General features: G+C 38.4%; 1 protein-coding gene across 1 annotated transcript; it reads right to left on the bottom strand.

Moving 5' to 3' along the window:
• Nucleotides 1–3,305: 3,305 nt before the first annotated feature.
• sts (steroid sulfatase (microsomal), isozyme S) lies at nt 3,306–14,975 on the bottom strand. Its single transcript, XM_008430205.1, has 10 exons — nt 14,893–14,975; nt 13,209–13,386; nt 12,592–12,713; nt 11,652–11,774; nt 9,424–9,835; nt 8,430–8,566; nt 7,833–7,970; nt 6,920–7,079; nt 6,700–6,821; nt 3,306–4,479 (listed from the first exon to the last, which is right to left on the bottom strand). Exons 2-10 carry the CDS (start codon nt 13,367–13,369, stop codon nt 4,130–4,132), a joined length of 1,725 nt encoding a protein of 574 aa, XP_008428427.1. The 5' UTR covers nt 13,370–13,386; nt 14,893–14,975; the 3' UTR covers nt 3,306–4,129.
• Nucleotides 14,976–15,461: the final 486 nt, after the last annotated feature.

Here is a 15,461-nt window from a genome sequence, read left to right as displayed (position 1 = left end):
TGAAATACTACCAACTTGAACTGGCAATTGGCAGTGGTTTGCAACTCTGAGGCCAAAGCACGCTGAAGGAGGGGTCAGAGGACCGAGGTCACATGCCGAGAGGTGGAGAATCCAGGACCACCAGGCAACCAGACAAACAGGAGATCTGCTGAGCTGCAGCTTGACATGTTCAATGGTTTAACTTGCCCATGGAGAACTGAGCAGAGTCCATATTGTAAAAACACCCGGAACAGGCCAAGCATCCATAGAGCACAGTGTATGCAATGTCCACTTATTGAAGTGAGGTCAGCTCTTGATGACAGAAATGGTCGTGGGGGAGAAAATGAAGCAAAAGTCACAGAACAAAGGAGGGTTACCACCCAAAGTACTTCATCCCCCGTCAGGATGTCTTTGATCCTTGAAGTGCGACCTCCTGCCAAATTCAACCGTAGCACGCTTCATCAAATAACAGTCAGACAGCACATCCATCCCTGGGTCCTGTAATGCATCAGCGTTAAGTTGATGCATTAAATTTGAAATAAGCTAAAACCAGCTTATTTTAAATGCATCCGAAAGAATCCGACCTGTGCTGTTCACACTGCCATGAAAAGATCGGACTATACTACTTACTACTACTATACTACTACTATATCGTACTATAATTTGGCAAACTCTTCTAGAATGATTTCCATTAAGAACCTGTGGTCAGTTCTCAAAGAGCAGGTGAAGGAACAGCACTCAGTAAACTTGAATCAACTCTAATGTTACCTTTGACCTTTTGCCCGTGACGCATAGTGAATCTATAGATAAGAACAGTTTCTCCTCACCTGGTTGTCTCCTCCCTCAGTAGTTCTTCAGAGAAAGGCAGACGCAGAGGCCTGTCAGTGTCTGTTGTATTTCATTACCTCTCTGTTTAAACCGCGACTCCGAGCTGAAGCAGAAACGATACTTCAACRTTTTCCGTCATCTGACAAGCAGCAGGTCTACTCCACTTTATTCACCAAAAACGTTTTTTTTAATTCACCACAAACTGTTCTGTAATCTGGAACGTTCGCTACGTTGAGCTCATGTTAGCCGCCTTATTTCACTGTGCGAGAGGAAACTGCGTCATGCGTCACGGGCAAAAGGTCAAAGGTAACAAGGTGACCAGAGGGCTAAAAACCCCAACACAAAACCAAATAATTTTAGTACATGTTATTATGTGTCAGAAGAGGACTTAGGAAATAATAATACCAACAAAAAAAAAATTGACCAAAAGGACACTTGGGGGCAAGGAGCAAAAGGGGTAGATGCTCAAGCCCCCCTAGTCTCACCCTCTGCACGTGCCTTACACTAGTGACATAGCACAGAAACATGTAGAAAAGTTTTAAAATCAAAGGCCACATTTATGTCACAGCAAGAAGGTTTTCTTCTTAGCAGTGACAGCAAAATGATATTAGAGTTGATGGAAATCCATGCAAAGATAATAATGGTTGTCATTTCTTTAAGTGGCTTTAGTAGTTCGACCCTATGACTCTTCTGGTCAGCCCAGCAGTCTCGATTCACTTTAAAAGCTTCTGATAGAATGAAATGATCCAGAAAATAATGCTGCAACCTCATAGAAAGGTTGAATATTTCTTTGTGGCTGTGCAGAGATTCTAAAATGAAATTCCCACAAAATAAAAGACCAGATAAATGTTAACCAGTGTGTTTGTGTGAAGATAGTGATGGTGAGTAAATAGTTACATCTACTGTATAAAGAATCTCTTGATAAATTTAGAAAGGACTATAAAATTACATATTTCTAAACTAAACTACAGACTTAATTTATTTGTCTACTCTTATTATTAAACATTTAATGAAGAATTTTTCATTCTTAGTCTACCTTTGTACACTGGGTTTTTTTGTTACTTTTTAGCCTTTTCTTTGCTTTTAGAAATTTGGGAAAATGAACTTTGTCCATATACAGAGCCTACATGATTAACACAAACCCAGCTCTAATAGAAGTTAATTAAACAAGTAGTCAAATTTTTATAATTATGATTTGTTGAATGTTTTGGTGAACTGATGTTCATGGAGCAGAGTATTGTGAAACATTTGATATGAAACATTTCTGCTTTTATGAATGTGCAGTGAGATGAACTCAGTCATGTTACAGAAAACATGCCTGCAGATGTTGGCCTCTTGTTATTTCAGCCCACTTGCTGCTTTTGTTATTTGCAACGGCCTTAAATTACAGCTCAGACCTTGCTGATGATCCCCAGCTCGTGTTTTTCTTCATTATTCAGCTCATCGTTTCCCCAGTAATGAAACGCTGAGTGGGCGGCTGTGTGGACACAAACAAGCAAACGGCGCCTGTTCTGCATCATGATGCTCAGCTTTACACACCTGCACAGCTTCCAGCTGTGACAGCCATGCTCTGGTTTACTGGGAAGACAATGGCCGCTCGGCAAAGTGAGCGTTTGTCAGCTGCCCGCTCCATCCAGCAGCTGTAATGGCTGCTTTTAGCTTCGTCTCTGCAGTGCTTGGCAGCAACACAGCTTATTCTGAGGCAGTACTCATTACACAACAGCTACTTCAGGGTTTTTGCCAATCACCTCCTATAAAAAGGATGTGACATTGAACTATACACTCTCATTTATATGCAGATTTTAGCACTGAGCTGCATGCAGCTCTGTCATTCAGAACTACTTCCATGCAGTCACTTTAACCTGTGCAGCACATCTCTGTCCTCTACAGCTGGATAAACATTTCGTATGTAATATTTTCATATTTCATATTTGTATATAATATGATTATATACAGTGCCTTAGCATTATTATAATTTAGTGTCAAAGTTTACTGCACAGTAATTACAGATGTTACAGATCACAGCTGCACATGAGTACCTGAAATCCACAAATCCTTTAGACCCCATCAAAAAATAGTTAGAAGTACCTATTTTAATAGTTGAAACAGCAAATATACCTCAACATGCATTAATACATCAAATTAAAACCATCTTAGATCTACCATAGAAGCTTTTATCCATGGTCTTCCACTCTTGGGGATGCAGCCAATCAGTGGCAAGGAATATTAATGTCGCTTTTGGAGTGGCTGTGTTGCAAACGCCAGCCATAGCATGTCATGCAGTATTTTGGCTAGTTATTTTAGCTTCCTAAGCTACATTTTCTTTAGAATATTTTAGATCTGTTCTACTAAAAAATCAATGTCTAATTTTTCAGTAATAGTTTGGAAGAGCATTCAACAGAAAACGTTGCAAAAAAATGAATCCACTGTAGTTGATGTTTATGCTGCAAACCAACACAAAGTAGCACATTAATATGAAGTACAACCAAAGCACAAGGTAGCTTTTCTATGTTTTTATTTGACTTTATTTTCAATCTGATCCCTGACTTTGTTAGAATCTTATTTATTTGATGAAGAAACAGATTCCAACACCAGGGTGCTTCTAATACTTGCTTCCCCAGAGGGATGACACATGCAATGTTTGTTTTCACCACAGTTTTTGTGTTGTTTTGTGTCCCTACAAACCGTCCAGAATTAAAACCTTTGGATCCATCAGAACTTTACACTGAAGAACTCCATCTATCCCAACAACATCTGATCACAATGGTTGTAATTTATTACATGACCAAATGACATGCATTCGATTGGGTTTATGTAATCTCTCCAGCATTGCCCTTTTTTACTTTAATTAGTTTGCTTTTGATATGGTGTTATAAATTCTCTCCAGTTGCTAGTGGAGCTGAATTGCTTTACACATCAAAAGCCAATCACTGTCAATTGCATTTTTTTAATATATATATTTTTAATTCATTAAATTTTTGCATAGTATGAATTACTCACATTGTATTTTTGAAGGTCTGTGTGAAAGTTAGAAACTGTCTCAGATGACATCCATTTAATCCAACCCAGATATACTTCATGTTTTAAACAGATAGCGTATTAAATCCATTAGGTTTACATAATGCAAACTTTATATACAGTACAAAGAAAATCATAGAATATTCTTCACAAGTTTCATTCAATGCCATGTCATAAACTGTCATAAAGTTTTTCATCCTCCTTATTCCTGAAAGTTAGTATTCTACGTGGACGGTTCTTAATTGGATTCTGTTTAGGTTGGTCTTGAAGAAGTTTTGTATGGAGGTCGTCCACTGACCCCGGGTCAGTTCTGTTGGCACTGACAGAGCTGTGTGAAGGTGGAGCAGCAGGGCTGCAGCCAGGGCTTCCACATGATGTGTGCCGCACTTAACTGGCACTCCACAGGCTTCACTGACCTCTGATGGACCTCCACTGCCTGCTTCATTGCAGCAAGAATCGAGTAGAACGCCGGTTCTGTGTCAGCGGTCAGTGGCCTTGACTCTGATGGGTCCTTTGAGAGATCAAAAAGAAGTGGAGGATCGTGGTAGGTCACATGATCTGGTGTGCAAAAGCAGACATGTGTGTGGAAACAGGTTGTTTTATCTGCTGGATAGAAGTCTGGGGTGAAGTAAAAGGCTTTCCACACGGAGCCACCTGCGGAATGATCAGGAAAATCATGTATGTGAGATGACAAGGTGTTTGTGGACAGAGTAACATGAAGCCAAAAAATATATCCACAATTAAAGCAACTCATATCGAGTCAATTTAAGAAGGATGTAATCGTGCAGAAGGTCAGTTTTGCTATTAGTGATTCTAACACATCTAAGGAGGTGAGTGGAATAACAACCAGGAAGGACTTCAACTCTAATCCAAAGGTAGATGGTTGAAACGGCACAGTTGATTCCAAACACACATTCACACTGATTATAGAAAGTATCAAAAAGGCTAACATCAAGTTATTGAAGAGCCCTGATTTCACCACTCTGAAAGGTTCAAGGACTGTTTAGGACATGTTGTGTTGGGAGACCAACTGATTTAAATGAGACTGAACCAGTTCTGTTACGACTGGTCACCTTATAGACGTCATGCTTATTATTGCATTAGGATGTTTAATATTGTGGGTGCACACATTTAGTAAACACCTTATGTTTATTTAACTATTTTGTTTGCTGAGTCTGAAGGACTGGCTGGGGGAAGATGATTGGTTGTAACATTTTTGGTGTTAGGTTATTTTGTTTTTATAGTTGTGTTATAGTCAAAATGTTTTAGTTTAAATGAGTAATTTATGTTTATTTGTCGTCGTCTTTTCTCCCACCCCTCCTCGGTTGTGTAGGCTAGCCTGTGTGTATAAATTCCCCTGTGTGTTCATCGTGTGAGGTCAGTTTTGGTCTGTTATCCTGAGTTAGGTATGCCTGAGTTGATTTCTTTTGGCTCCATTTTGCTATATTTTTGAGATCTGTTGTTGAAAACCTTTTTTTTTTTTTGTTTGTTTTTTTAAATAAATAGAAAATATATTTTTATATATGCTTTTGTCCTTGTGTTTATAGCAAAATGTTTCCTTCAATTTTCGAGAGTTCTTCTACAGAACTGACATTGAAGATCAGTTACCTTTTCCTGGTCAGCTGTTCCATGGTGTTTGGCTACATGTAGTCACTACCATCTAAAACCTGCTCTTTTTTATGGGTCCCGTAGGTTTATATGTACAATAGCTGACTTTAAAAGCCCATCATATTTTAGAGCTAGAAAATCTAAAAATCTTGACACTTTCTGTCAAAATAAATCCCAAACTGCTTTTCAGCAGATACTTGATTTTAAAGACATTGTTATTATCTAGAACCACAAAGTGTGACTGTTTATTGTTGTAATCAATAAAACTAGTTGTTTTTCTCCACAAAATAAACCTATCCAAAAGGAATTAGTTGAGCACACATGAAACTTGATTTTAATTGGCCAAACACAGAGGATAGACTACGAACAATTACGTTCTCCCATAGAAGGATGGAAGTGGAACAGGTGAAGGTAGAAGATTCTCCTCACCTTACACTCTGTTGCAAACTTTCCAATGAAAGCACTGGAATCATGGCTTTAACTGAAGGACCAATCTAAAACTGTGTTGTTGTTGTTTCTTTGGTTGTAATGTTTTCTCTTATGGGTTCTCTTCTAAAACTCTTTAGTAGCAACTTCACTTTGAGCCTAAAGAATGCCTAATTGTATATCAGTATGCTACCACAAGTCAAACAGTACCTTAATGTGACACTTAGTTGTAAAGAGAAATGGTAGTGTTGATGGTTGACTTTGTGCATCAGAGTAAAAATGCTGGTCAGAACTGGAGCAGAAATTACAAAAGTCATTTCAGCAGAAGTTTTTCTTTAATGCTGCTGTTTTTACAAGTACTTATTCATTGGTGAATAACATTGCCACTATCCAACCCCGTTAAGTGGGCGTGGTTGAAAATCCAGCCCCACTCTCAAATGGTTTTGATTGGATAATTCTTCTCCTTCATTCCAAATATGTCGTTTTACTCCCGCAGTGAGGTTCGTTTTAAATTGAATGTTTGACAGATATTTTAAGTGACGGCTTTTCATAACATGCTGTCAAAACAATAAATATTTGTTGTTGTGTTTATATGTTTAATTATTCAATAATTTAGCAGCAAATTGCTTTTTAATTGAAAATGTTAATATATGATATGATAAATTGTAATTGATTAATACAGACCCTGCAATTAATTGAATTAAACATTTTAATCAAGTCCCACATATGAATTTGCAGTTATTGTCCATTATTATTCTTTCAAGATTTTTTTACTCAGTAAATTGAAGTGTGGATAAAACCACAGCTTGAAGTCAGAACATTCTGTATCATGGGACTTACTGTTGGGAGGATGCCATCTCACTGCGTTCAAGTAGGAGTTACAGTAATGAAACAGAAATTCATGGTTGGACCTTTCAGCTCTTCCCTGTAGCAGATCCATGAGGTTGTGGCCATCAATTTCCCTACAAAAAAGAACACACAGTCAGCAAGCCGTGTGGCAGAAACACACACAACCAACAAAACTCCTAAACTCAAGGTTGGTTTTGACTGGCAGACAAACCTGTCCTGTGGAATTGTAGCTCCACTTAGATGAACAACAGTAGGAAACAGATCCATGTTGCTGGTGGGCTCATCTATCTCTGTGCCACTGGGGATTTGACCCGGCCAGCTCAGAATTCCAGGAACCCGGATCCCTCCTTCCCAATTGGTAGACTTCCCTGCTGCTCAAACACAGAACACAATGTTCCAATGAAGCATTTTTAGTTCCAAAACAAAAAATTCTTGGTTGGTTACTATAGTAACAAAGGGCATCATAAGGCCAGACTCCTCTGTAAGGTTACAGAATTTTAACAGCAGATGAAGTTTCAACAACATCCAGGGCAAAGTTTGTTCTGCAGAGGCAGAGGCACACTCTGACCGGAACGTTTTCTGGAAAACCAGCAGTTAAGTCAAATTCAGAAAGTAAAAGAAGCAGTTGCCATAATTCAAAAATACTTTTTTATCCTTAAAACTTCCCTGAAAACAACAATAATAAAAATCTTATTTGCAACATTTGGAAAAAATGAACATATGGAAGACTCTGAAGACACTGTCCCACTACCTAGTAGTAAAAAAATGTACATCAGAAATTTAACCTATTATTTTTTTGTAATCTATTGAGCTAAAGGTAATATAAAGACCTTCACAAAAGTATTCACACCCTTTTGAAATGACCTGATTTAGATCAAAACATACGCGTTAGAATGACCCAGTCAAAGTCTTGACCTAAATTCATCTGAGACAATCTCCATCCAATCTGACTAAACTTCAACTTTTTGCAAAGAAAAACAGGTAAAGTTTTATTTTATATATGAATATGACTATTGGCAGATTGGGTTTTTAGCTGTTTATATGAACATTTCAACACATTTGGGGTCTGGCAATGACAGACGCTGAACAATATCAACTTTAGCCAAATTCTCTTTGTGATATACCTTTATATATTCCATTCCATCCTCCATGCACCTGGCCTGCAGCAGTCAGCTCCTCTAGATGAGCACCCTGGTCTGAAGTCAGATAAAGCAGAGTGTTTTCTCTCACTCTGAGTCTGTCCAGCGTCTGCAGGATCTGGCCTGGAAGGAATCAATAATTAGCGTTAGGTTTTCTGGATTCCATGTGATGAAGTCATGAACACCAATGTTTTGTGACATAGTTGAAAATAAAGTATAAATGTTGCTCATCTCAAATAAACGTTACATTTTAGAACATTTTCTAATGCAGGGGCAAAGCACAACTCATGTATTGAGGCCTTAGTCCTCATGCCAGTGGTTGCAGGTTTGATTCCCGGCCTGGTGACATTTGCCGCATGTCTTCCCCTTCTCTCATAACCCTCTTTCCTGTCAAACTACTTTCAAATAAAGGCCACTAGAGCCAACAAAACCTTTAAAAAAAGCACAGCAGCAAATAATTGTACTTTGGGAATTTTCTTTCTTAAAGCATTCCACTAAATAAATGTTACTGTGTGCTGAAAAATTTTTAATATTTCACCCATATTTCCTATACTATATTTTTATTCAATTGCTCTGACCCACCAACACTCCAGTCCACTTCATGAACAGCATCTCCATAGACACCATGACTGCTTGTTCCTTTAAACGCAGCAGAAGCAAACATGGCCGTGTGAACTTGTAAGTAGGACAAAAATAAAAGGAAAGGCCTTCCTGAGTTCCTGCAGACAGACAACACAGTAATAACTGATTTATTATTATTTATTGAGGATGTATTCTTAATGGTCTTGTTTCTTAAATATATAGATAAATTGTGGATATACAAGTTTAGTTAGCCCTTTAACATTTCAGATTAAGTAAAAAAAGAATTTCACCTTTAATGTGTCCCTTGTACAATTAAACTGAAAAGCAACTAAATTTATCAGAGAGAAGCTGTAGATGAATGTCTGATTGTTAATGATTTCATCCACTATCGGAAAATGACAAAGTCCATCCAAAGAACAGAGCATCATGTGGTCACTGCCATGTTTTAATGTGGGTATGATGTGATGGATTCTGGTGTAACCAAAAGTTAGTGTTCAGTTGTACCAGACCATCACTCATTCTTCCTCTGAGTTCAGAGAGATTCAGGTCAAAGTATTAGTTTATATGTGAGAGTGTTTTTCATGGAGCTCCTTAGGGAAACTTTTAATTTGACTAACATGTTTCTTCTGTCTGGAAGCAATATTAGTGATCTGGAATGGATCCCACAGAGTCCTGACTTAAATCTGTGGAGGGAGCTAAAGATTAGGGCAACGGTTTGGTGGCCTTCCAACCTCAAAGGTAAACCCCAAACGTGAATCCTTTAAATACCAGATGGAACATGCAATTAGACCAATATGTTTAATGATTATACAGAAGGCTATGAATTATTTTTCATAAATAATTTACAGATTTTAACAGATTCTCTGTTGAATTCATGTCAGGACTCCAACATGTTAATATTACTTCCAGTCTGGAGAAACATTACTTTTTAAGCTAAATCTACCTGGGCCTAACTTAAACACTGAGCTACATGAGCCGAGTTAAAGTGCCATACCTCTCTATGAAATCCACTGCCTCATGAGTCATTTTCTGTGTCAGGTTTTCTAAAGTGAACGGCTGCTCCACAATGCTGTGATCTCTGAAGAGAATGCAGTTCAAATAAGGAATGATCTTGATAAATCCTGCTACCAGTATGGTGACCCCAGCCAGCACGGACAGCAGACCCAAGATCAGTCGTCTTCGGAGCAGGATGAGACCACTCCAGTGGAGAACAGCCGCACTGAGCAAGGCTGCTCCCAGCGAACCGTACGGTAAGTACTTATGGATTTGGAAAACAGTGCCGTGTCCAGGCTGGCAGTCTCGCAGGTTGGTTAAAGGAATTCCAAAGAAGTAATCAAAGCCATGGACACTGGGGTGGTGGCAGTGATCATCACTGCTCTCACAGTTAAGTCCAAGGTGCCATTTCCCTGCAAAAAATAATTACATTTGCATTAACTCTACATTGTCGCCACTTACAAATTAAAAGTTAGTACAAAATTTCACTTTCTGGTTCTTACAGTAGTCCAGGTGAATAGAGCTGTATGAAGATGACACCCCACCCACGTCAAAAAAATCCAGCAAATAGTCTGAATGGTTAGTGCTCCGTTTGTGCAGCTTTGGTTTCTGAGATATTCAAAATTATTTTTTTAGGTCATCCAGAGTTCACCGTCCCCCCATATTGCTCCAAAACAAACCAAGTTCGTTAGTGCTCCGTTTGTGCCGTTAAAACTGTCGTTTCTGCAACTTTTGTCTTTGAGATATTAAAAGTTATAATTTTGGCCGATGACGTCACCGTCACCCCATCTTGCTCCAAAACAAACCAAAGAGGGCTACTTTGTTAGTGCTCCGTTTGTGCCGTTAAAATTTTTGTTTGTGCAGCTTTGGTTTCTGACATATTAAAAATAATTTTTTAGGTCATCCAGAGTTCACACTCCCCCAATCTTGCTCCAAAACAAACCAAAGTGGGCTACTTTGTTTAAATTCTTCAGATTTTCAGCTGTTGTACAATGTGTACCTTCTTTTGTTTTTAACTTCAATAAAGATTTAGAACAAGAAGAAATTTGTCTCATTTCAAGAAATATTTTAAGATAGCAATGTTTTCTCACCAATATAGCGTTTTCTCTCTCTCTCCACAATAATTGAATTCTGCCAATAAAGGACATGCAGCAGTGACCCTAACATAATGTGTATAACCTGTTCAACTGTGCTTTGGTTTCAGAGGTGATCTGAACAATTATATTCACATTGTTGACTTACTTTCTGCTGATTATGCAGCAAACGGGTAGAAATAATAATTTAAAAAAATCCATAGCTAATATGCGAGTTGCTTGAGCAAAGTTTTTGCAGAGTAAACCGGAAGTGCGTCACTGGTTCAACAAAGTTCATCCACGTAATGTACTTAATATTTAGTAAATATATTTTAAATACAACAATTTTCATTTCATCCTATTTCTGACATTAAATGTCAGAAATAGGACATTTCTGACATTTAATGTCCTATATCCTTGATTTTTAAAAGCCACCCCCGATCTGGATTTGGTGCAGAGCAAGTGTAATTTCAGTCTCTCATTAAAATTATTCTAGCAGACTCAAATAAATCGTTTTGAATAAGTAATTTTTGGAATTTTTCCAACCCTCTGATTTTCATTTTTGAACAAGGTAAGTAAATTAATGCTCATGTTTCACATAAAATATTGACTCAATGCAATCCATCCCCATAAAATCAGAGAGGATGTATGCATGGCTAGCTTACATATGGATTTATTTAAATTCACAACTTATATTTGAAATCCAGACTTTTTAAACCTATTGAAACATAGAGAGGCACTATCTTGCAGCCTTTACATTTATATTGAATTATTAACACTTAAGCATATGCATAAAGGGCACATCTTCTGAATTAAATTCATCGGCCATAATTATAACTTTTAATATCTCAGAAACCAAAGTTGCACAAACAAATTTTTAACGGCATAAACCTGCACAAACGCAGCACTAACAAAGTAGCCCACTTTGGTTTGTTTGGGAGCAATATGGGGATCACCCCATATTGATGGATCACACCATCAGGTGAACTCTTGATGACCTAAAAAATCATTTTTAATATCTCAGAAACCAAAGCTGCACAAATGAAAATTTTAACTGCACAAACGGAGCACTAACCATTCAGACTATTTGTTGGATTTTTTGACGTGGGTGGGGTGTCAGCTTCACCCAGCTGGTCAATAGTTGAGTATTGCTCACCTATAAGAGCTGTATTATAACCCTGTTGTTTAACAATTTTAGCAAAAGTAACTTCTCGAGCCGGTAGACCTCCCGACGCTGCGTTGAATATAAAGACCCCTGGTCTTAAATTACCAGCTATACCTGTTGGAGAACAGAATGAGAGAGAGAATATAATTCCTTATTTCATTTTTAAGTGCAATCAGTCAATTGTGAGTTTGAATGCAGAGATCTGTACATCTACCCCCATCTCAAACCTGAGCTAAACTCAATGAGCTCATTTAGTTTGATTTACTTCTAGATTTTTTTCCCAATGGTAAAATGTCATCTAAAAGCAAAGCAAGTCGTGGATGCCAGGATCTTCTGGACAAGCCAGGTGTTTTGACGTTCTCAGATACAGAGAGTTGTATCGCTACCATCTTTGTGTAGAAAACTGCTTTGTCATGTTATTTTAAAGAAAGCTACAGCATTGACTCAGACATAAGATATAGCGCAAAGTCAATCTGAAAAGGTTTCTGGCAATTATGTCTTGAAATTGGCAACAAATAGAAATACAAAACAAACACCACATTGACTCTGACAAATATCCACAACTGATCTGTCCCTGTTCTAAAGATTTCATACATATATTCTCCTTTAAAGGAGCATGCTTATCTAAGGGGAGCTGTTTAAGACAGGACGTCCACACTTTTAAACAGGATCTCCTGTTTAAAAGAGTGTCACTTCGACCAGCTAAGCTACAACACCATGTAAATGCTCAACTGATCAGTTCTCTAAATATCAGAATTCATTCTGTTTGGAGAAGTTGGGAGCTCACCAACAAGTTAGTGTCAGTCCTACTGTTTTCCATGAGAATGCTTTCAACTCCCAGATTTGATTGGTACATAACTAAAAAGTGTGTTTTTGAATTGAGATTTCAGATGTTTCAGTTATGTATTCTGGTGTTTCTGGGTGAACTGGCCTGATCTTATTGGGTATCGTCCCGTAAGGAATGCTGCTCGACTTGGAGTGCAGAGGCTTGCTGCAGCAACATGGTGAGTCAGCTTCACCCCTTCCTGTGCCAACTGGTCAATATTGGATGTCCTATAAATCACATGATCAACAATGACAAGTCACATTCAGTGGCCTTTCAAAGTTGGGTTTTTATTGAAACTTGACATGAGCAACTGAAGCCTGCATGTGCTGAAGAAAACACATTGACTGAAAATTAGAGTGTTATTGAAACGTTTCTTGATTTCTTTACAGCACACCTTTACATTGGTAACTGGGCATTGGTTGTGGTAAATGCAGACTTTTGCATCCACCCTATTCCAGAGCATTCAAAAGATCACCAAAGGAGTTGAAGTCTTGGAAAAGTGTTAGTATATACTGTGAATCAATGAACTTGCACACCAAAATCCGGTCAAATTTCAACTTTGGGTGCTGGATACATGCCACGACCCATATATCCACTTTCCTGTCTGACCACTCTCAGACAGGAAGAGTATAGGCTGAATAAAAAAAATCAGCCTATATGAAAAAGCACAACCCTGTTAATCTTTAAAGCTGATATTCTGGCAAACCCTTCTGATGTTGTACCTTAATGTTGTATTGCCATAACACTCCAGGTCTCCAATTCCAAGATCATCCAGCATCATTAGGATGAAATTGGGCTTGATGTTTTCCTGTAGAAGTACAGATTTCCCCACCAAGAGCAACATCAGGAGCAGATAAGGATGTGGCATCAAAGCGGAGATCATTTTGACCAGTAGAAAGTCTGAGGAAGATACAGATGAGCACACTGGTGTGATGTGTGTGTTTTTCAACAGCTTAATCTTATGTGTAGAAGGCATAACAGTTCTGGGTCAATATTATTTGGAATGATATCAGCATATCAGAAAAAAAACATGACACCAACTCAAACACAGGACACTGGGGGCCTTGTAGTCATTAACCTAACAATGAACTCCTCTGTACTAAAGTATTGCAGATACTAATGCGAGATCATCTGCTGGCTTGACATTTGTCCTTATTACGGCCCTGGGCCTTGTGGGCTGGGTAGCAGGTGCTTTTGTCTGCCTTTGTGCTCCTCCCCTTTGCATGTGTTGCTGGTCTGGATGATTTTGAGCACAGAGTATTTAAGCCTGGCTGTCTCCATCTTCTGGGTCGCCTTTGGCATCCACTCTGCTGCTTGACGCTTGTGGTGCTGTTGCCAGGCCTCAGCTCCCCTCCTTTTGCACATTTGAGTTTCTCTTTGCTTTTGCACTTCAACAGTTCCATATGCACTCATACAACACCTCCAAGCATTTGCATTACACCACTGATACTGACATCCACAATCCATTGTTGTTTATGTTAATAAATATTCCTTTTCATGCACTTTAACCACTGCATGGTCTCCAGTTTTGTTATGACTTTGAGAAAGTCGCAACAGTCATAAAACAGCTAAATGACCCAGAACACCAGCAAATCTACAACAGAATGGCTGAAAAGTGAAGAAACACAGTGGGGCAACAACCAGTCAAAGTCCAGACTTTAACTTTGAGAAAACCGCCTGAATGGACTGAAGAAACAGCACAAAGACGAATGAGCTTAAGTTCCTCCACAATAATGTGAAAGAGAGAAAATTCTAAGTTCTCTGTAACTTAACAAAGCCCAACAAACTAATAAATCTTGGATTGCATTAGTGATCCCTGTTTTTTAATATCATTTTACCTTTACTTAACCAGAGACTTAAAACAAGATTAAAACCTATTTTCAAGGGAGCCCTCTCCAAAAGACAGCAAAGGTTATACAATTACAAGTATGTACACAATGCCAACACATAGTTACTGAAAACAGTCACAATTTCATTAGGTTATCTCTAGTGTGCTCAGTCTGAACTTGCTCAATGAAGTTCAGTTAGTTTCCAGTCTTTCTGCAACATGAGCAATTCTGTGCAAGAAATGATCAATTGCAAAGAGTAAAAATCAACACTCAAACACCTTTTCCCTTCGCATATTGCTTACCATACAGAATCTTTAAATCCTCTAACGACACCATTTTATTTTTACCCAATGAAATTAAACTATTTCCTAAATTATATGTTAATAGTACTTCCTCTATGTGTTCTGTGGACATGTTTTTCACTTTGTTCCAATTCATTGCCACAGGAGAGACCTACAGTAATGACACGTTGGAACAGGTCACATGGTGCGTTACTTTGTCTTTGTGTACCGTCTCTGTTGCTAACCGTCTACATGAAGAACACGCAGTGCAAAATAAACAGTCTGTTTCCACTTACCGTACAGATCAGCTTGCAGTCACATACATAACAAAAGAGCAGGAAAGGCTGTTTGACAGTAAATCAGGTTCACCTTCAATTAGACCAGTACTTCCTGTTAGAGTTTCAAAATAAACGTACGGTACATAGAGACATTAGAACAGTGTAGATCTTTAAAAGCAAAGTAAACTTCTTTTGTTAGCTCAGATTTTACTTAAACGTCAATGACTGTCAATATTAGTTGTATCTCATTTTTATTTATCTTTATTTTTATTATACTTATCTGCATTTTTGAATGGGCTCAAGGTTATGTCAGCTGCCTTTAAGAAGCTAAGAGCTCAGAGCTGAAGAAAATAATATGCTGGTTATCCTCCCACAGAAGCACAAGTTTTGGCCAATGTTTGCTAAACATTGCAGAAGAAGGACCAGAGGGGTTGAAGAAACCCAGAACCTCATCCAGGAACTATTAAACTCTATGTGGGAACTGACTGACACCTCAGGTCTCCGCCTGATCAACCCTGATCAGATGACAGGGGGGGCCATTGCCCCCCCCCGATGATTGACATGCAACAGCACCAGGTCATTCCTGT

This window comes from Poecilia reticulata, linkage group LG2 (genome assembly GCF_000633615.1).
Source record: "Poecilia reticulata strain Guanapo linkage group LG2, Guppy_female_1.0+MT, whole genome shotgun sequence".
NCBI lineage: Eukaryota > Metazoa > Chordata > Actinopteri > Cyprinodontiformes > Poeciliidae > Poecilia > Poecilia reticulata.
The sequence above is the reverse complement of the archived record's forward strand: the minus strand, read 5'-3'. Positions and strand labels throughout refer to the sequence as shown.

Coding starts and splice junctions, on each gene's coding strand:
- sts (XM_008430205.1), bottom strand. CDS start 13,369: ATGATCTCCGCTTTGATGCCACATCCTTATCTGCTCCTGATGTTGCTC. Junction 6,822..6,919: donor GCTACAATTCCACAGGACAG/GTTTGTCTGCCA, acceptor TCTTTTTTGTAG/GGAAATTGATGGCCACAACC. Junction 4,480..6,699: donor GAGATGGCATCCTCCCAACA/GTAAGTCCCATG, acceptor ATCATTCCGCAG/GTGGCTCCGTGTGGAAAGCC.